The sequence below is a fragment of the Crocodylus siamensis genome, chromosome 7 (assembly GCF_052110815.1).
Source record: "Crocodylus siamensis isolate JL-2025a chromosome 7, ASM5211081v1, whole genome shotgun sequence".
Lineage (NCBI taxonomy): Eukaryota > Metazoa > Chordata > Crocodylia > Crocodylidae > Crocodylus > Crocodylus siamensis.
The window spans coordinates 16,706,788-16,727,362 of NC_143401.1; the positions used below are offsets into that span (position 1 = coordinate 16,706,788).

General features: G+C 43.8%; 1 protein-coding gene across 4 annotated transcripts in view; it reads right to left on the reverse strand.

Moving 5' to 3' along the window:
• Positions 1–1,609: 1,609 nt before the first annotated feature.
• Positions 1,610–20,575, reverse strand: part of EYA3 (EYA transcriptional coactivator and phosphatase 3) — a 118,660-nt gene continuing 99,694 nt past the window's right edge. For all 4 annotated transcript variants that reach the window (XM_090056749.1, XM_090056751.1, XM_090056750.1 and 1 more), the window contains 5 exons: positions 19,296–19,456; positions 8,609–8,723; positions 6,771–6,892; positions 3,552–3,652; positions 1,610–2,834 (listed from right to left, as the gene is read on the reverse strand). In XM_090056749.1, the coding sequence (XP_089912875.1) occupies positions 2,754–2,834; positions 3,552–3,652; positions 6,771–6,892; positions 8,609–8,723; positions 19,296–19,456 (580 nt within the window). In that variant the 3' untranslated portion in view covers positions 1,610–2,753. The remainder of the gene's footprint in view (positions 2,835–3,551; positions 3,653–6,770; positions 6,893–8,608; positions 8,724–19,295; positions 19,457–20,575) is intronic.

A 20,575-nucleotide genomic window follows, 5' to 3' on the forward strand; every position in this document is an offset into this window, starting at 1 on the left:
TTCAGATGCAAAGTTTTCCCACCGGTGGAAATTATGTACTTTCATGTGGTCTATTTCCTGCTGGACCATCTCTAAAGGTTAAATGTAGTACTCACCCTTCTAGGGGCTTTATTTTAAAGAGATACTATTGTAGGAACCAAGAACAAGAAAACCCCTTACCTTCTGGCACCTATTGAACACTCATCTCCTTTCCTATACTGTAGACCTATCTTGCTTTCTGATGACTTTCGTAGCTCACAAGAGATTGTGAGCCTTTCCAGTGAGCACCACAATTTACAGTAAATATTCTCCCAGCCTCATGGTCTTTCTCAGCCCGGTTTATGTATGGGAGAGCAGGCTCTTGGCTTGCTTCACAAGGAGCAATGAAGTCTCCTGTCATTGCCAGTGGATAAACTCTGCTGTGCTTCCTCTGAGCAAGACATATTTTAGGTTGTCTCCTACAGCCAACAGGCAGGAACTCTAGCAGTAGTTAAAAGTACAGCTACTTTTCCAAATTCCAAAAGAGGACTTCCACTGAATAAGCCAGAGAGTAACAACTCACCACAAAACCCAGATCTGCAGAGTCTCTAATGCAGGAAGATGATACCCAGACTGAATACAATTGTTCCCATCCACACAGTATTCCATAAATTGAAAGCTCTCCTGGGAGTCATCCAGCTCTGGAGTCCATCTGCCTAAGGTCAGAGTGTAAAATCAGCATGTCTAGCAAGCAGACTGGATGGAAAAGCCAGGCTCCTAGTTCCATGGTACTGGTCTGATGCTCCATTTGGTGTCTGGGAGAAGGATGCACATTCCTTATTTGCTGTGTTATTAAGATCAAAATTTAAAACGTGTTTCAAATCCAAAGACCCCAGTGCTTCCCTAGTTCTCACAACTTAGGCTGTCTACATTATGGACTGTTTTTACAACTCTCCCACAGTTGTTAAAGGTAGTATTAGCAGCATGGGGATCCTGAGTATGAAGCCATCCCTTGCTACCAACATTACAATTGTAATTTCATTTAATCCTGTTCCAGGCAAGTAATTGACAAATATTAGAATATTCCATGAAACTGGGCTGATGGCAACCCTGGCACCAATGTTCAAGGAGCATTCTTAGTGTAGACAAGGTTCAGTGCCAGTGCGTTGCCTCAAACTCAAGAGCCTGCAGGGCATGTGGTTATACTTCAGACACATCTATAGCCAAAAACATGCAGCTGCTCAACATCCTACTCAGCCAGTAGCTGTTTAAATGAAAACAGTGAGCTTTCCTAACCATCCCCTCTTCAGGTTCCAGATGGGTGACCAAGGACCGCCCTGGAACCCAGGCAACTTGAGAAGATGCTTAGGTAGTTTCTATCCCATCTTAGGACAAAAAGCAGAGTGGGCATACAGTTGCTGAGCATGAGGTCCTATCCCATATCAAGAACTTCTGAAGAGTTGCAAGATTATGTGACTGGCAAGGCCCCCTGCTTCCTCAATCTAAATATTGCTAGTATAGAGAAGAGTTGTGTTAAAGGAGTATAGGTCACCTCACTTCACACTGTCATCAGCTTCATTATCTAATGTCTTAACAGAAAGGTTAGCATACCCACAATTCCTGTGGCTGATGTGCTTTGGATTGCTGAATGATGGGTTTCCTAGATAGATTCCCTCTCACAAAGAAGGTTTTGTTTGTTTTCAACTATGTCTTTACTGTAACAGAAAGTGGAATACCCATCATATTGAACTAGATCCAGCTAACAAAGACTTACTGGACATAAATGGTGTTTGGAGAACAGAAGTGAATGCTAGTAAATGTTTTTTTTCCTTAGGTTATTAATATGGTGTAAAAGTCCTTTAAATTATTCCAGACCAAGTGAAGACTCTCCTATTCATGGTGGAGGCACTGAATACAATAATGCTAATGCTAGCACTTTAATTTTCAGATTCAGCTCCTTATTCTTAACATGCCTATCATGCTTCAGTCTAAGTCATTGGCTGGGGTGGAATTTAGTAACCCTCAGGTTTGTAAACAGGGTGGTGTGTACAACATACACAAACACATGTGAGAGATCCACACATTGAACAGGAAGTCAGTTATTCACTAGGAATGACATTTTCCTAAATGAAAAACTGAAAGTTCTAGACACATTTCTTTCTCCCTTGTTAATATCCAATAAACCTAAATTGGGATAAAATTATCTAAAAATTGGCAATAAATTAATTGCTCTGAACAGGGGGAGAGAAAAGGCAGAGATTTTTACAGCAACACAGAGGCGTTCTTCATCTTTTCATTAATATTTTCAACCACAAAAAAAAAATCAAAAAAATCAACCGCTCATTTTGGTTTTGCCAGAAGGGAAAGATTTATCAAGCTCTAGACACTGGACCTTTGTCTATAAAAATAAAAATAACCCATTTACTTTGGGTTCCATAACTAAATTGAGAGAGGGATTTTACAAAAGTTTGCTGCTTTTACCGCAAGCCTGTATACAGTGGCTCTCTGAAGACTACCTGCTTGAAGAGGTCTCTTGGCCCTAGCAACACCCTTCTGTAGGCAAGAGAGAACACCTGGACTATGCTGAGTCTGCAGCTTTCTGGGTAAAACACTTTCTACTTGGTAGTACCATGCTCCTGAGGAAATGACCAAGTGACACTCTACTGTAAAGTTTGTTAGCTACATTTTTTTTCCATCAAGATGAAAAGAAAGTATCCAGATGACATGATTTCTGCCTCTCCAAATAAATAGAGAGGGGCTTATGAGGAGCTGCATTCACTCCTCTCCTGAACTTCTTACAGGAAGTCGAGTTCAAGGGCCTGGTGAAGGGACACAAGGTCTGCATGATTTGTGATCCTCCAAAAGGGCATGTTGTGCTGAAACAGATAGTTATAAAGTCAATGTAAAAATAGGTTTTAACTCCAACATGAGGATAGCCAAAGTACATATGTGGAATTCTACAATGCAGTCCAAGACTATGCGGCTTGAAGTAGTTGAGGATGAGCCTTCAACTTACCCCACCAGAGGTATAGACACATTTCTATTTTTAATGATAAAATCCAGAAGATATGCCAGAAGCTGTCTAGTGGCTTGACTTAAGAATCAAGTTCTTTTCTCATTTCATTGTTCAAAGAACTTGTATCTTCTAAAATACATGCAACAATTACATTCTGTGATCACAACAGGGCACTGTTTTAGGGGAATGCATTCCACTTACAGATTGAGACTGTTAAAGGCAACTGTATATTCCCTAATCTGTAAGTACAATGCATTCCTTCGGAGTGAGTGAGTGAGTGTGTGTTACACATGCACATTTGTTATGGTTGCCTGTATATATCTATATCTATGAGCAGAGATGCTAAGAATGAGAAATCAGGCATTCAGGAGTCAGCTAATTCCCCAGATTAAAGTGCTGGGAAGTCCCCTAAATCTGCCATACTGGACATCATACTGTATACACCTGTAATTGATAAATGAACTCTGGGGATGCATCACAAACAACCCCATCATTAGGATACTCCAGCCCTACACACACAAGCATCATCCCACATTTCTACGATCCCACATGTTAAACTGCAGTCCTGGACACTCACCTGTTTGGCTGCAATCTCTTCATCACGCCCATCTCCAATCACCACATATGTTACTTTCTTTCCAAATCGTGACACAATCCTTTCAAAACAGCTCTCTTTACCTGCCAAAATAAATTTCCCTCTTAACCACTTATAGGAGGAGCACAGGAGACCCTTGGGCATGCCTCCTTTCCCAAGGGCAAGGGCAAGCTCTTGTTTCCTTTCACAAGGCTACCACTTCACTGGATGGGAGAACAACTCCAAATGGAGTCTAACAATTAAAAAAAGAAAAAAAAAAAATCACTGAAATTCACACCGCTATTTGTTCCAAAGCAACATGTCAGGGTTTTCTCATTTGGTAAGTTTCCCATGACAGGACAGAATTATGGCAATTTTCAAATCCCATTATTTTTGTTGGTGTCACTGGGCATAACCCTGGGTAACTCAGAGGGATGGAAGACCACGAGTGTCGAGGAAGTCCTTCTGCTCCAGGCTCAGAAGAGCCAAAACCCCCCTTTGCCCAACCTTTGTAACCCTTTCTTTGGTGCCTGCAATCTCCTGTCCTTCTGGAAAACAGGCGAGCTAAAACTGTTATCTGTGGAATGCAAGGGCACGGCTCGGAGAGAGAAAGGAGGAGAGAAAGGGGAGAAAGGGGGGGGCCAGCCGGTGGAAAAATCACTGACAGTGAAACTGACCAGGGTATAAAGATCTCACTGTTGCAGGGTTAGGCGTGCAGGATTTGAGACAATACAGTCTCCCTGTGCCTTTTACTTGAGCTCAAATAAACTCTGTCTGCTTCTCCCCCAGTGTGTTTATTTGGCGCGACGCACACTGGGCAACGAACCCAATTATTGCCTCCCTCGGGCACCTTGTGCCAGCAACAAGAAGTAGAAAAAACAAGCAGTTAAAGTTGAGAGACTTTGTCCTCGCCAGTAGGTGGTAGAGGAACAAATAAGAACTTGTTTGCCTTTAGCAAATGAATATTCTAGGAAGGATATGGGCAGACAACACCTAAGCCAGTTTAAATTTACACTGAGAGAGCTTTACCCCAATTCTTTTCAAGATACTTCTGCACCAAAATTGGCAAATTTAGTTCACGATACAGGTTTGCATCATCTGTCCACTACTATTTTATGCTGGTGTAAACATGTTATCTCCCTGCCCTGACTCGGAGCTACTTATGCCATCATCAAGCTGGTACAGCACCCTCCCCCAGCTCGTTCTGAGCTATGGCTTTACCCTCACTCTGACAGGCATTTAATTCCTATAGGCATTCCAGCAGGGAGCATGTCCTATACCTCTCCAGCAGATTCTGGCCAGGTTTAGAAATCCTCTTTTATCCCAGACATATTCAACACATGGGATGACCAGAAACAGGCCCTGAAGTTTTACCACTGTCTTTTAAAGAGGACACTGAAAGTCTGTTGTTTGAGCAAAGTCTTTTTAATCACCACAGTAATGGCTAAGAGCTTTCATTCTTATTGTGGGCCATGGAAGTGAAGTGGGGTGGGGTGGGGTGGGGTGGGGCGGGGAACAGGAACACAGGATGCAGGACTACAGAAGATCTCCTGCCAACAAGTCCAGCCCCCTGCCATAGCTAGCTTCCTACTGGTGTTATTCCACATGCCTGTTGCCATTTGTTTAGAAGGTAAAAGGACTTTACTGATGACGTTCACATCTCAAAAACAGTTACTGATAAAGATGTGTTCAATCCCTCTCATCTCACCAGTACATTTGGTTAAAAATCAAGGTTAAAAATACTTTGAATGTGCTTGGAGCAGTGGTTGGTGGCCATGAACTGCAAGTGGCATGGGCAGCTGCTCTGTATGGTATGCAAGCTCAACAGAGCCCTAGCCTCAGTCCCCATTTGCTTGGTAAAGGGAGGCTCTGGAATATCTGCAGAGGGGATTAGAGCCTCCAGCAGAGAGAGGGCAGGACCACAGCTCCAAGAGGTGTCAAGTGTCACTGCCAAGAACCAGATTAATCCTTTCTGGCCCTGCAGCCACTACAAAATCAGGAGTTTGTGTCCTCACTTGCTATATAAAACTGCAGCAGTAACATCTCTTTGACACCTTTCTTACAGTAGTATCCTGTTCTCAGTTCTCCTTCATGCAGCAGGAGGATTGAGTCTTCCTAACTTCATTCCAATGCCCCAGGGTACAAGCTCTATCAGTCAGACCTCTGGGAGCTGGGGATCAGAGCAGCAATCACAGATGATTGGGGCTTAACTTAGCTTTCATAGACATTAGGGCTGGAAGGGACCTTGCAAGGTCAAGTCCAGCCCCCCTGCCATAGAACTTGTGCTCTGCCTGCCAGAAATGTTGGCCACCACTGGCTTGGGGGCCCTGATTTTGTGCACCCCTCAAGCTCTGGGAAAACAAGTTGTCCATTGTCCCTTAGCATTGACAAGCCAAGAGTATTTTATCCAATGCAAAGAATAAGCTGTGCTGGAACATATCACAGAACAACCGGTCCGCTTCACTTAGTGATGTCTGTTTCTAGCCTTTATTACCACAAGACTTTAGTCTTGGCTCCTTACAGAAATTGCTACACATAAAAGAATAATAAGAATTAAGAGGATAATCACAATTAAAGGCCACTTCTCTGCCTGTACTGTTTGTTATCATTATTTCATCACTGGAAGTTTTAAGTACAGGTTAGATAAACTGTTGTCTGGCATGGTTGAGCAGATTATTCCGTCTTGAGCAGGGGGTGAACTAGATGAATCTCTGGAGCACTTGCAGCCCTATTTTTATAGGATTAGTAATCAGAGTGATAATATGGGTAACAAGGATATGCATAGAGCCCATACAACTGAAAGTATATTGAATTCGCGAGCCATACAACAGTATCATTTTCTCCAAATGAAAACTGTTTCAGTTCACAATTAATTTTGAAAATGCCATTTTGTATTGACTGATCAGCAACTATCTGCAGTGACAAAGAAAGTGCAAAAGTCCTTGGTAGGGCTGCTCAAACTCAGTTGGTAACTTTGGGGGCTTGGACACATCAGGGTTTTGGGGTATTTTTTTAAAACTCAGACTAGTTAGATAGTGGTAGATTATGCAAGTGTGAGCTCTACTTTATGCTAATTCAACATATCTACAATAAGGGTTAGCACTGGTACAAAATCCCTGACTACAGGCAAGCTCCCACTACAGATCCTAGGTTCTCCCCTCAAGGCTGGACCCCAAACAGGCATTCCATGCAACAAAAAGTTATTTGGAGTAATTACAATACCTATTTTTGTAGCACTATAAATATTTTCAATGGGGAACACTTCTCCCAGTCCATACAAGAGAACTTTGGCAAGAGCTGGCACCAGCTGGGTCGTTGTTATCAGGACATTCACACAATTTTTTCTAAAGATAAAAAAGAAACACACTCTGAAAAGCATACCTGTGGCAGAAGTGCTGGGGATGGCTCAAGAGTTGCAAATGTTCCCCCTTGGAGGGGCTATGTGGACACTACTTTTCAAAGCCTTTTTGGAACACTGATCTGGGGTGCTTGCAGATATAAAAAAAAAAAAAAAAAAAAAAATCTGGTGCTTTAAACTTGGCAGTGCATTTCCACACTGAGCCCCAGGTTTGCCCAGAAGAGGCAGCGCGTTACTTCAATCTGGCTCCCTGTCATCTGTAAAGATTTGGAGCTTTAGTGGGGCTTTTTTGGTGCTTTTATCTAATAGCTGCTTGAATCAGCCTTAGCTAAAAGTGCCAAAAAGTGCCCAATCTTTACAGTTGCTGCAGAGCTGGGGTTGAGTAACATGCTGCTTCTTCTCATAATGCCCCCCCCACTTTTTTTTTTTTTTTTTTAACATCTGCAAGCAGCCTTGGTTTAGTTTCTCTCTGGCTGATACTTAAGAAAAAGCTGCAGTCTTGATTTGACTTCCCTCTTTTTTGACCTTCCTCTCTCTTCTTATCTTTATTATTTTTGTGCATTTCTAACCTTTAAAACTATATTTAATGCCTTGTAAAGTAGCCTTGGTTTTTGCCTTTCAGTACATCTTTTGTTCCAAATTGCTGACATGAGGCTACAGAATCAGCCTCAAATTGACTCAGTAACATGCAGAACTTGAAGGTGGGATCCCCTATTCTGCAGGGGCTGAAACAGCTCATTTGGCTTTCTGGGTGGGAACACTATTTCAGTTTTGAATTAACCTTTTTGACCAACATTTGGAGTGACTGTAACTGATACCAGCAGGAGCTGTGCCCAGCTCACCATGGCCAAAAGTGGGTTTTATGTTATTACCAGGTTTCTGAAGATGGGACAAAAATAGAACATGAGAAGCAATAGGGATATCTCAGTGGATATCCTCCAAAATCTTTTTGGTAATTAAGCATGTAGTAGAAATCTGTGCATGGTGCAGAAGTAGATTTATAGAAATGAGTTTTCTAACTGGGTGCTAAAACAGGACTATTTATTTTTCTACTTTCTCCCTGCCTGCATAGTCCTCCAAGCCTAGCTGCCAGTGTGCTGCTTTTATCCAACCTATTCCTCACCTCCAAGTCTCTGGCTCCTCTTTCTGGGAGAGTGAGGACAGGAATGCTGAGTGCTCTGGCTTTCTGCCTCACTAGCAGTTACAACTGGGATTATGACAGGTCACAGGCTGGAGTGCTCAGCCTCATCAGCTCATGTGAAGGGTTCTTGTCAACTGCACCTTCTGGGAAGCTGTTTTTTTTTTTTTAATTCTTCTGATAGAAGAATCAGAGTTTTCTGGCAAATGGAGACTGCTGAAGAAAATTTTCATTTCTGGAGGGGCAAATAAGATGGCAGTTTTGAATGGAAAATTTCTAACCAGCTTTTATATGTGGCCACTATAACCAGCAGTTAGTTCTGCAGGGCTGGTGTTCATTAACCCCTTTGCTTTGCTTTTGTGTGGGATGCAAAAATGAGCAGGTAGAAATGAAAAGATGAGTGTATTCATCTTCTGCATTCTCCTGAGCTGCTGCTAAGAAACAACATTCTGTCCTTATGAAAAGCTTCAACACTTTTCCAAAGTTGCAGAAGGGACTGGAAAACTGACTGTGGAAAATTACTATTAAAGCCACACACTCTCTCTACCCCCAACCCAAACATACCTGGACTGTATGAGAAGTAGGGACTTTAATGCAGTTCCCAACCAGGAATCTGTTAACACTTCTATGTCAGTCCTTAGTCTCTGTAAGGCATCCCTCTTTTGTGGGCTGAGAAGGCCTATAAGAAATGCAAGTAGACAGAAGAAAATGTCATCAGAAACATATTTTTCCTCAACTAGAGCCAGTGTCCAATGACAAGACTATCTTCACTAAAGAGATCAGTAACGCTTTCCTGAATGCTTAATTGAAAGATGTTTTCGAAGGTTATTTACAACCTGAGAATGGCATTAGAAGGATATCACCTATAGTTCAGCTTCCACATACACTGGAGACAAGGCTCCAAAACTTGGATTTTCTCCCTGAACCCTAAGGAAAGAGTTAACAAAAAATGCTGTATGTATTTTGTGATATATACCAGTTTAAAATCATATCTTGAAGTAAAGACCATGAAATATGTTGCATTTTGTTCCAAAGAACTCAACAGGAGAGGAATAGACTAGAAGTTAAGATTTCAAAGATTACAAGGCCAGAAGGAACCATTTGATCAAAGCACTCCTTGTTAGACTCAAATCCATCCTTGAAAATGCCAGGTCTTACCTTTCATCCATTTCTTGGCTGTGAAAAAATAATAAAGTAATTCTTCTGTTGCAAAGACGTCAGACCACAACAGATCAGAATGTTTTGGACACTGTGGATTCCTATTTGAAATCTTTGTGTTTATCTTGTGAATCATATGTATGTATTTGCACACTGACCAGTGCTAATATTGGGCAGCACCCCATGGCACCCTTAAAGGATCTCAGAGCACCCCAGGATGCCACAATGATCTAGTTTGATCTACTTAACACAGCCCATAATACTTCACTGGCTGAAGTGCAACATGTCTAAAATCTAAAAATGGCCAGTGATGTGTAATCCAGGTCTTGATCAGTTGTTTCAGTGGTTAATACATGTTGGTATGGCTACAGATTAGAATAGGAGGAGTTTCTGGAAGTAAGGGTTGAGATGAATTGGCACAGACTGTTGGCTAGTTAGGAACATTAAAAGTTGGATGCCATCAGCCTGCAGTATCCATGGTTAAAAATACTTCAGTTAGTTATTAATTAGAATGTTATGCCACCCTCCCCAAAAGAGGTTCAGAGTGGCTTAAAAAAGAAGCCAGACAAGTGAAAGAGACAGGCAAAAATATTAAAATAAAATAAAATGTAATACAAACTGCCCAGATAATGTCCCAAAATTAATCCCACCTGCTGAAAGCCTGTGGAAATCCCAGAGCAGAGGCAAGGCTGAGAATGATCTCTCACTTGTTTTCACCCAACAAATGTGAAAATCTGTCCATTTTTTCTCAAGCTTGCCTTAATCTAACTTTAGCTTTGAGCCGCTGGAACTTATTACAACAGGGGTTGGCAACATTTTTGCCTGGAGTGCCTGAAAAACCCCAACCTCAAACCACACCTTGACTTGGTGTGCCAGAGGCAGACTGCGGGGTTGGGGGGGGGGGGGCCACAAGGGGCCCAATTCTAGTTGCTGGCAGCAGGTATATATGCATGCCTCCAGGTGAACAGAAAGGGAGGCTGAGGTTGTGCTGCCCCAGCCCCTTCTCCGCCACATGCCCTGAAGTGCGCATGCAGCCACCACCAGCCACAGTGCCAGGACAGGGCTCTGGACCCCAGTGCACTGGCTGCTTGATATAGCCAGCCTGGGCTCTGGGCAGCTGCTGCCTGCTATGGAGCCTGGGCTGCTCACAACAGGGCTTGCAGCTTCCCCACCACCTCCTGCAAGCAGCCCACGCTCCATGGCTGGCAGCAGCTGCTCAGAGCCCAGGCTGGCTGTGGTGTGCCAAGCAAAATGACCTCATGTCCTGCTCTGGCACACGTGTTGGGGGTTGCTGATCGCTGTATTACACCTTTGACTGCCAACTGAAAAGCTCTATTATCAAATTCCTATTCCCTTGGTAGGTATTTGTTGACTACAATACAGTCATTCCTTAGCTTTATTTTTTTTTAAAGTAAAACAGACAGAGAAACAACAGGTATTCAAAAGCATGTTTTCCAAACTTTAATATTTCTCTGAGCCTGTTCTTACTTATTGACATTCTTCTGGAAGTGTGCAATCCAGAAGTGAACACAGGATTCTAACAGCAGCTGTCACCTCCGTACGTACAATCTCCCATGTATATACATAATGATCATATAAAACATTTGGCTACAGCTCTGCAATAAGAGCTTATGCCTGGGTTTTTTTATCCAGCTCTAACATGAATTGACTGTAAAACTTTGACAAGTCCTGTACCTCTCTGTATCAAAGTTCTTCATCATAACACAGGGGATAATACTACTTATCTGCCATCCTCACTTTAAGGTGCAGGTAACTGTACTGAAAGAAACAGATGGATACTGCAGACTGATGACATGTAACTTTAATGCTCTGAACTATCCAACACTCTGTGCCAAGTTCATCTCAACCCTTACTTCCAGAAATTCCTTCTATTCTAGTTTGTAGCCATACCAACATATATTGAGTTTGGGCAAAGCAAACTGATGCTAACTTTTATCAATCTCTGCTGTTATGGTCCAGGCCTTCTCTGTACCACACAAGCCACAGAGCTTCATGCCACAGCTTGAACTGCTGTACTGTCTGTCTGTTTGTCTCAAAAAGTTCAAGTTTATGAAAATACATGTTATGAAGTACAAAATGATTTGTTTTCCACTGTTCTAAGGTACACAATAGGAATTGGTTTGTATAAAAGGAGCATGAATAAGAAACTATATATTTAAGGGAAATATTAAAGCCAGGATTCATTAAAAGGGGACTAAAATAGTTATTTGAATCAGATAAATCAATTTGAATCAGCTTTCAGCTTGGCATGGGTGGCTGCTTGCCACCCTGTAGAAATCAGCACCCACTTGGCTTTGGAATGGGCTGGATGAAGGGGACGAGGGTTGGACTAGGGAGCAGTGGTAGTGGGGGCAGTAGTGACCATCTCATTTCCCCCTCCTGCCCTCTACCCCTTTGCTTTGGGACCCTGCTGGTTGCTGTGGTGCAGCGTAGGGTCCTGTGTACTTGGGGTGGAGGATCTGGGTGCTGGGGCTGCAGGTGCCAGTACTATTGGTACCCCCACCCCTACAGCAGCAGCACATGGTGCTTTCTTCTGTTGGCCTATGGGGGACTCCTGGTGGAGATGCAATGGTACTCAGCATTGGAAGAACCTGTTTTCCTCTACTATATATTTTAAAACATGATCCCCTGAATGGGGACCAAAAAGGACCCCTTTGCAGAGCTTGCAGTAGGCTGAGTGGTCAGGGTGTCAGCTGATGAGGTGCACCTGGCCACAGCAGATGGCACTGCTTTGGCCTTTGCAGGCTGTTTGCTCTTCCCACACCATTTACAGGAGACAGCTGAGGAGTCCTGGCTCTTGCCTCTGCCTTTCATGGATTTCATAGACATCAGGGCTGGAAGGGACCTCGCAAGATCATTGGGTCCAACCCCCTGCCCAAGGGGCAGGAAGTCAGCTGGGGTCAAATGATCCCAGCAAGATAGGCATCCAAGTGTGTCTTAAAAGTGTCCAGAGTAGGTGCTTGCCAGATTCTGGGAATTCAGACAGTAAAGAAGTTTTTTCTTATGTCCAGCCTAAAACGGTCTTCCCAGAGTTTGTGACCATTATACCTTGTCTTCCTTTGGGGCATCCTGATGAACAGACATTCTCCCAGTTCCTGATGCACACTCCTTATATATTTATAGGCTGCCACCAAGTCCCCCCTGAGACTTCACTTCTCCAGACTGAAGAGTCCCATGTCTCTCAGCCTCTCCTCATAAGGCCTGCTATTTTGACTTGTAATCATGCACGTGGCTCCCCTGTGGACTCTCTCAAGATTCTCAACATCCTTTTTAAAGTGTGGTGCCTAGAATTGGATGCAGTACTCCATCTGTACCCTCACCAAGGCCAAGTAAAGAGGGAGGATGACTTCCTGGGTCTTGCTTGAGATGTATCAATAGATGCAAGCTAAGGTTTTGGTGGCTTTGCCAGCTGCAGCATCGTATTGGTGGCTCATGTTCATCTCGTGGTCAATCATGACCCCCAAGTCTCTTTTGGTCATGGTGTTAATGAGTCCTATAGGCACTGCCGAGCCTATAAGTATGATGTGGATTTTTTTCCCCTGAGCACCTTGCATTTCTCTTTGTTGAATGACATCATGTTTTGATCTGCCCAGCTTGCAAGCCTGTCTAGGTTGGCTTGAATCACCAGCCTATCCTCCAGTGTGACCACACTTCCCCATAATTTGGTGTCATCAGCGAATTTATCCAGTCTGCTTCTGATACCTGAATCCAGTTTGTTTATAAATATAATATTAAAGAGTACTGGTCCAAGTACAGAGCCCTGTGGGATGACACTGGTCACCATGCACCACGGTGACATGGTTCCATCGACTATCACTCTCTGGGTCCGACCAGGGAGCCAGTTCCCCAGTCATCAGACTGTAAGGTTGCTGCAGTTCCCCAGTTTTACCATGAGGACTTCATGGGAGACCTAGTCAAAGGCTTTTTTGAAGTCCAAATAAATTATATCAACCTCTTCTCCTTTGCCCAGGTGATGCATCACCTGGTCATGGAAGGAAATGAGGCTGGTCAGGCAAGACTTACCCACAATGAAGCCATGTTGGCTATCTTTCAGAACACTGCATTCTGTTAGCTTGTTGTTGACAGTTTCTTTGATGATTTTTCCAATATCTTACCAAGAATTGAAGACAAACTGATTGGCCTGTAGCTCCCTGGATCTTCCTTCCTCCCTTTCTTGAAGATAAGCACCACATTGGCCCTCCTGGAATCTTCAGGAATCTCTCCCAAACGCCACGAGTTCTCAAATATCCTCACCATTGGCTACGCTATGATGTGAGCCAATTCCTTTAGCACTCTTAGGTGCACTCCCATCCACGCCAGCTGATTTGTGGATGTCTAGCCTCTCAAGGTGTCCCCTTGTGAGATCTTCGCCAATGATGGGCGTATGTTTGCTCCTACCCTGGCAATTCTGCATCTTGTTTGGCAGGGTGGTCCCCATGGGCTGGTGGAAGACCAATGCAAAGTAATCGTTAAGGAGATTAGCTTTTTCCTGGGTGCTGGTTGTCAGCTGCCCCATTTGGTCTAGCAAGGGTCCAATGTTGCCCTTGTTTTTCTTCTGACTACCCATGTATCTGAAGAAGGACTTTTTCTTGTCCTTGATTCCCATAAGCCAGTTTGAGTTCAGTTTCAGCCTTGGCTTTCCTAGTTTGCTTCCTACAGGTGCGGTGCTGAACACTCCTCCTTGGTGATGTTACCTGACTTCCATCCCTTACAGGCTTCTCTTTTCAGATATAGGAGGTCCAAGAGTCCCCTATTTAGCCATGGGGGTCGCCCAGTCCTTTTGTTACCTTTCCTACATGCTGGGATGGACTTTCCTTGTATTTCAAGGATCACGTCCTTAAGGAGCGACCACTCATTGTGGACTCCCCTCTTATCCAATCATGGTTTCTCAGGGCTTTGGCAACCAGCCTCCTGAGCTTATGAAACTTGGCCTTCACTCGGTTTTGGGGGCATCATGGCCCCACTGGGGGAAAACTAGCTAGGGAGTGACTTGTGTTCCTCCATTTATCATCCCCAGTGCCATTTTCTGCCCCTTTGCTAGAAGCTGCTGGGGCTCTTGCCCTTACAAAGCAGCTTGGAGCGAAGTGGGTGGAAGCAGGGAGGGTGAGCACTGGGCTCTCCCTTCTGTTTAGAAGAGGGAGAGTGGACTAGCTGGGCGACTGCGTCCATGGTTACCACCTGGTTGTCAGAAAGTTGTAGGAGAGAGGAGAGGCTACAAAAAGTGGGGGAGCTACCTAGTAGGGCAGGTATGTGTGGTGTTACCAATCTTGGCGCTTTTTAAGGGGCCGACACTGAACTGCAGAAGTATTATTAAGCAGAAGGCCTGAAGTCTGAGTGACCACAGTGTGAACCTTGGCAGATATGACAACTAACTTGGTCAGCAAGTAAAAGAACCTATCAAGCACAATTACACAAAGTACAAGGCCTGAAAGAAGACAAAGGAAGACCACACATTAATTAACCCATATACACTGGATTATCAGTGTATATCATAGCTTTATCTTAAAAATACTAGTAGGAGTGATTGATGCTATTTTACTACAATAGATATATTTTTCTTAAAATGCTTAGATAATTTGTAAAAACAAAAGCAGCCTCAGAAAAGACCAAACACTAAGGTAAAAAACAGGAACAGCATTCCACAATGGAGAAGAAAAGGAGATAAGAAACCCTTCCTCTTTCCTAATGATATACATCCCAACAAATTGACACCTTCCAAGTCCACGAAGGATTTGATTCAATCCAGTTCCCAAAGTTTCAGTGTAACAAAGAAACTGAAATAAAACCTATCAGAGATCATTTACTAGACATCTAGAAATACTGGGCATAGGCTGGAAGGAAATGTGGAGAACTCAGCAATTTCAAGAAGACCTGCTGGCAATCTGTGTGCCATCCTCCTTCCACCTCTCGAATCTCCCCAGCTGATATAGGTAAGAATCTATAGTGTGATTTTATGGGTAGCCAGATAGACTTTAGATAAATGTTTGTTTTCACATTTTAATGTACAAGCAAATAAAAGGTTCATCTGCTGACCTATGTCTGCCTCTTCTCTCAAGAGCCTACTCCCAAGGTTACCTATAATCTGGGTAACAGTTGGGAGAGGAGGAGGGGGTGAGAGGGGAGGTCCTTTTACTCTGCAGGGAGGGGAAGATGGGCCTGATAAAAACAAAACCACAAACACAGGCACACACAGAAGGAAGGGGGAAGCACAATGCTGACTTATTCAGCCTGGACAAACAATTAAGAGGTACAGATAGAAAGCACAACCAGAAAGGAGCAACACTGGCTTGAGAAGCAGGACACTATGGTACAAAGGGACAACATGCTTCAGAGAGCTGAAGAAAAACTGCCCTGGCAGCAGGTCCTAAAAAGACTTATTTGGGAATATTTTCAAGTTCCTGTAATTTCACAGAAAAAAAGAAAAACATGCCAAATGTAAACAGTACACCAAAAAGGTGCAAGGCCTTATTGTCAGAATGAAACAGTATGCAACATACTTCTTAGAAGATAATGACTGTAAACACCATAAACTTTCCTTGCAGCAAGAGAAGTTTAGGTTGGTTATTAGGAAAAACTCTCACTAGGAGGGTGGTGAAGCACTGGAACAGGTTACCCAGAGAGGTGGTGGAATTTCCATCCCTGGAGGTTTTTAAGGCCCAGATCAACAAAGCCCTGGCTGTAATGAACCAGTTGGGGATGGTCCTGCTTTGAGCAGATGGGTTGACTAAATCAGTGTTTCTCAACCCATAGGTTGTAACCCAAAAGTGGGTCACAAGAGTATTTGAAAGGGTCATAAGCAAGTCCCAGAAAACACAGGAAAGCAAGGGTTTCTCACTGCAGGCTGGCGACATTCCAACCTGCAAGGCGCTGCTTGGGACAACTGGATGTAGCAGGCACTACATGCAGTTGTACGTGCACACACACCCACAAACACATCCACAAGGCCGGCATGCAGCCAGGCAGGGTTGTGGGAGCAGTCCCAGCAGTTGGATGCAGCTAAGCGTATGAGGAGTGGGGGCTGGAGGTCCAGGGTTTGGGGTCTGTCCATTGGGGGGGGATGGGTGTGTGGGGTGATGCCTGCTGGCACTGGGAGAAGGTGGCCGGGCACTGAGACTGCATCAAGGCAGGGGGGTGGGGAGAAGGCACTTGCCTCTCTACTGGAGGAAGGGGATGGAGGGGCAGTCCTTCAGGGGTGGTAGGGAGATGTGTGAGTGGGCCAGCGGCACCAGGGCCACTGCCTGTACTCGCAGGGGTGGAGCAGCTGGAAGACGCTGCTTGAGGGGTGGGTGGGGCTGTGACCAGGCTGCCTGGCATGGGCCAGGAGCCCCAGTGTGGGGCAGGGAAGGTGCCACTGGCCTCCCCTCCTCCCTTCAGGCTGTGCTGGGGCAGGACTTGCTCCACTGCTGCCCACATGAGCTGGAGCCACTGCAGGTACCACACTCCAGCCCAAGTGGGATGAAGGCAGCTGGGATCTCCCTCTGACAGGGCTGGAGGGGGGCAGGGGGCTGCAGGTTGGGAGTGAGAGGCATGGCTGGGGGTGGCGGCAGGGGACTGTGGCTTAGGAGTGAAGGGGACCAGCAGGGCCAGGGGGCAGTGGGTCAGGACTGGCCATTGATCTTTAAAAATGGGTCCTGGTACAAAAAAGGTTGAGAACCGCTGGACTAGATGACCTCCTGAGGTCCTTTCCAACCCAAATTTTCTATGATTCTATAGGGATAAAACTAAGTAATCTGAATCAACTGATTAGTAAATTTATTTTTTAACCTTTCTATGTCACGCTGTGCAAGAAAATACTAATTTAAGGTTACTCCCATAAATTTATGTTTCAAGTGGTTTAAAAATTTTGTCTATGCCTATTCCAAACATACAGTTTGTCCAGTAAAAAATATCACCCACAAAAATCTTTGCCTTGCACAAATTTCCTGGACCATCATGGCTACAACAGCTTGCCTGCACTACTGAAATAGTGGTGTTTTAAAAACAATCTATTTACTAATCATCTAAGGAAAAGATGGTTTATGCACATTTTAAGGTACTTGCATTTACTGGACACCCACTTACTGTATATCATATGAAACTTACAGCGTGTAGCTTTGCACACAATTCAAGAATCACAAAAAGTATGAAAAATGAGAAAAATGAATTTAAAAAGTGGCCATTTTAAAAACATTAGAAGATACAGCGCTTGAGTACATGTCATTTACAAACTCTTCAGTAACCTGGAAGGCAGTACTGGACTTCAGCCCACTATGAGACTTCATGCGAAGACTGATTTTCACCTGACATCGCGTAGACATGTTTGAAATACTGAAACTTCACCACACCATGACAGCATTTACAAGTACTACATAAATGCGCAGTCACCACTGTGCAGTAGCGTCTTGTGTAGACACACCCTAAGGGTAGGAACAAACATTGCCTGATGTCTCATTTGTGCTGTCATAAACATTTTTATGCTGGCACAAATGGTAAGCAAACAGACAAATCAACGATGTGACAAAAGGCAGTGTTAAATAGTTCTGCTTTATTGAGGCAGAGGTCTGTTTGCTCTGCAGCAGGAGACAGAGAGCTGCCCAGAGCTGCCCTGGATGGGAGCTCTAGGCACTCAAGGGGGCCTGGATCGTCTGTACCCCAAAAATTCCCACACAGGATTGGGCCCCTTCAAGCTTCAGGAACACCTGCCCAGCTTTCCTTGCTTAAAGGTGCACTGTAGGGAATCTCAAGGTGTTCCCTGCCTACAGACACCCACCTACCCTGGGATCTCCAGGGATGTCTTTCTCTAAGCAGGGAAAGCCCATGAAGATCTTTGTGTTGAGGCACAGGACCTGGGGAATGTCCAGTGCCCATGCATTGGGACCTGTGCCGGACTCCACACTGACCCATCCTTCACTCAGAGGCATGGATTGCTGCAAGGGGCAAGTCAGTAGGAACCAGGGAATCCCCAGAGTCTCATGCCTCTGTGTTGGATCCTGTGCTGACCCATGCTTGCCTCCATGTCCCAGGCAAAGAGGTATGGGGTGGTACAGGACCTGGGAAATTCCTAGTGCTCCAAGCCTCCATGTCAGGACCTCTGTGTGATGCTGTGTGTGTACTCTCCTACACCTCCATGCCAGGAGCCACATCAACCCATGCTTCATGCAAAGGCATATGTGGGTTGATGTGTGAGGCATGGAGGTGTAGGACTCCCCAAGTTCTGTAATACTTTGTGGAGCCATGTATGCTTCCATGTGAGGCACAGGTCAGTGAGGGATCAAGGGCCCCAACAAGGAGGCATGGGGCAGTACGGGATGTTGGGACATTCTGGGCAAGAGGAACATATTGACTGGTCGTGCATTGGACCTCTGCCCAAAGCAGGACAATAGGTGACATGTTTTGCCCAATAAAGTAGATCAGCTGGGCAACGACACACCCTGCCACAGCTTGACCCACTTCATTTGGCAACGTCAACCATGCATCTGGTCCACTAAAAGACATCTTCCACAAAAATCCTTGCCTCAGGCTAGCTTGTAAGTATCAGCTCAGTTCACTGACTACATTTAATTCCTTTATTCAAGGCATCATTTGGAGGAGTGAAAAATGTTGACAAAAAGTTTATGTACTCAAATATTTAGGATCATTTTATTTTATTTTATAGTTTAATTTTTTATTTTATATGCTGTTTCATGTGCTTAATTAAATTCCAGTTACAATCCTGATGCAGCTGCTTGATTAAGATAATGGGCAAAAGAGATAGCTGCCTCATAAAAAGGAATTTATATAATTCACCAATATCTAACACTGAAAATTAGTAAGAAAATTAGTAAGAACCTGAAAATATTAAACTATATAACTGATGTAATACATGTATACTGTTACAATGTACCCTCTCTGACAGGAAAAAGATTTGTCAAATCTAAAATAAAAGCTGTATCAAACGAGAACACAACTTTTTTTCAGAAAATACTGATGTACAAATGAAAAACTTGATTACACATTTGATTATTTAGACTGAGGCTTTTGCTTAGTTATTTAAATCAATTAGTGATTTAAATTTTTTAGGCCTTCTGTGCATGTGTGCAGTCTCTGTACTCACCTCCCACATTGCCCTTGTATTTGTTATAGATTTCTCTCACTCTGCGATAGCGGAAAGCCAGCTTTCTCATCCAGTCCTCTCCACCTTGGACACTCATTGACGAGCTGTTATTTGTACTGCTTGCTGAGCCAGTGAACCCATCCGTGGAGAAACTGTAGTTGCTACATCAGAAAAACAAACCTGTTATGCATGCTGTAGTGACAGGCTGGCTTTAAAGCCACCTAACTGGGGATGTTCTAGTTTCATACTCTGTTCATAACTGATCAAGTTTTCCCTGTGCAACAGGCAGGAATTTCCTTAGCGCAACTAGTCTTACATTATTGACGACAGGCAGAAAAGTAGGCCAGAGTGACACCTTAGAGAATAACTGGTTCAAAGAAACATGAGCTTTTGTAGATGACAGCCTACTTCATCACATGCCATCTTTGGAGATAGAGATCGTGCGCGCTTCCTGGCAATACACTTCAGTCAAGTAATGTACTTCAGTCAGTTCACCTACAATATACTTCTCTTGCAGGTGAAATAGCAAGAGAACATTTTAATTATTCCACCTCTCCACCACAAGTAAACTTTCTGTCATTATCTAATTATACCTCCTATACATGTGTAGCATTACATTCCCTTTCAACCACTTACAATAATTAAGTATCATCACTCTCTTCATGTCTCATCCTTTCTAGATCAGACCCAATGAGTTTATCAATAGCAAAGGATAGCTTTAAATACAAGCTGTGAGATGCGACTCTTATATGCATGGTTCTATAGGGATGCAACACTGCTACAACTTTAACTCTGTTTTAGGGTTAGTATTAAGATGATCTGGCTAACTTGTTTAGCTACAGGCTCACGCAAGCAATTTCCCCTCCCATTTTAAAGAAGTTATATTGGACATTTGCACATCCTCTAACTGGACTTTTCCTCCTCTGAACACTCATTTCTCAAACTTTCGTTGAGCAAGGGCAGCAGGAGTATGTGCAGCATTACCAGCACCATCTCCCAGTGCAAGGCAGGAGATGACACTATTTTACTGAAATCTTTACACACACACACACACACACTTGTTTTTTATGCTGATGTTTGGGGTTTTGAGATATTTATTTTTTAACCTACAAAGTCCTAATAAGGTTGTTTAAACTAACAAATATGTTTTTAGAACCTAATAATGCTGAAGCTGGATATCTAAGACTCAGTCTGATTTAGCCCTATAGACACCCCTAATCATTGTGTGCGTTGGGGGGGGAGGCGCTGAATTAAGTAGTACACAAAAACTGCAGCTTCCT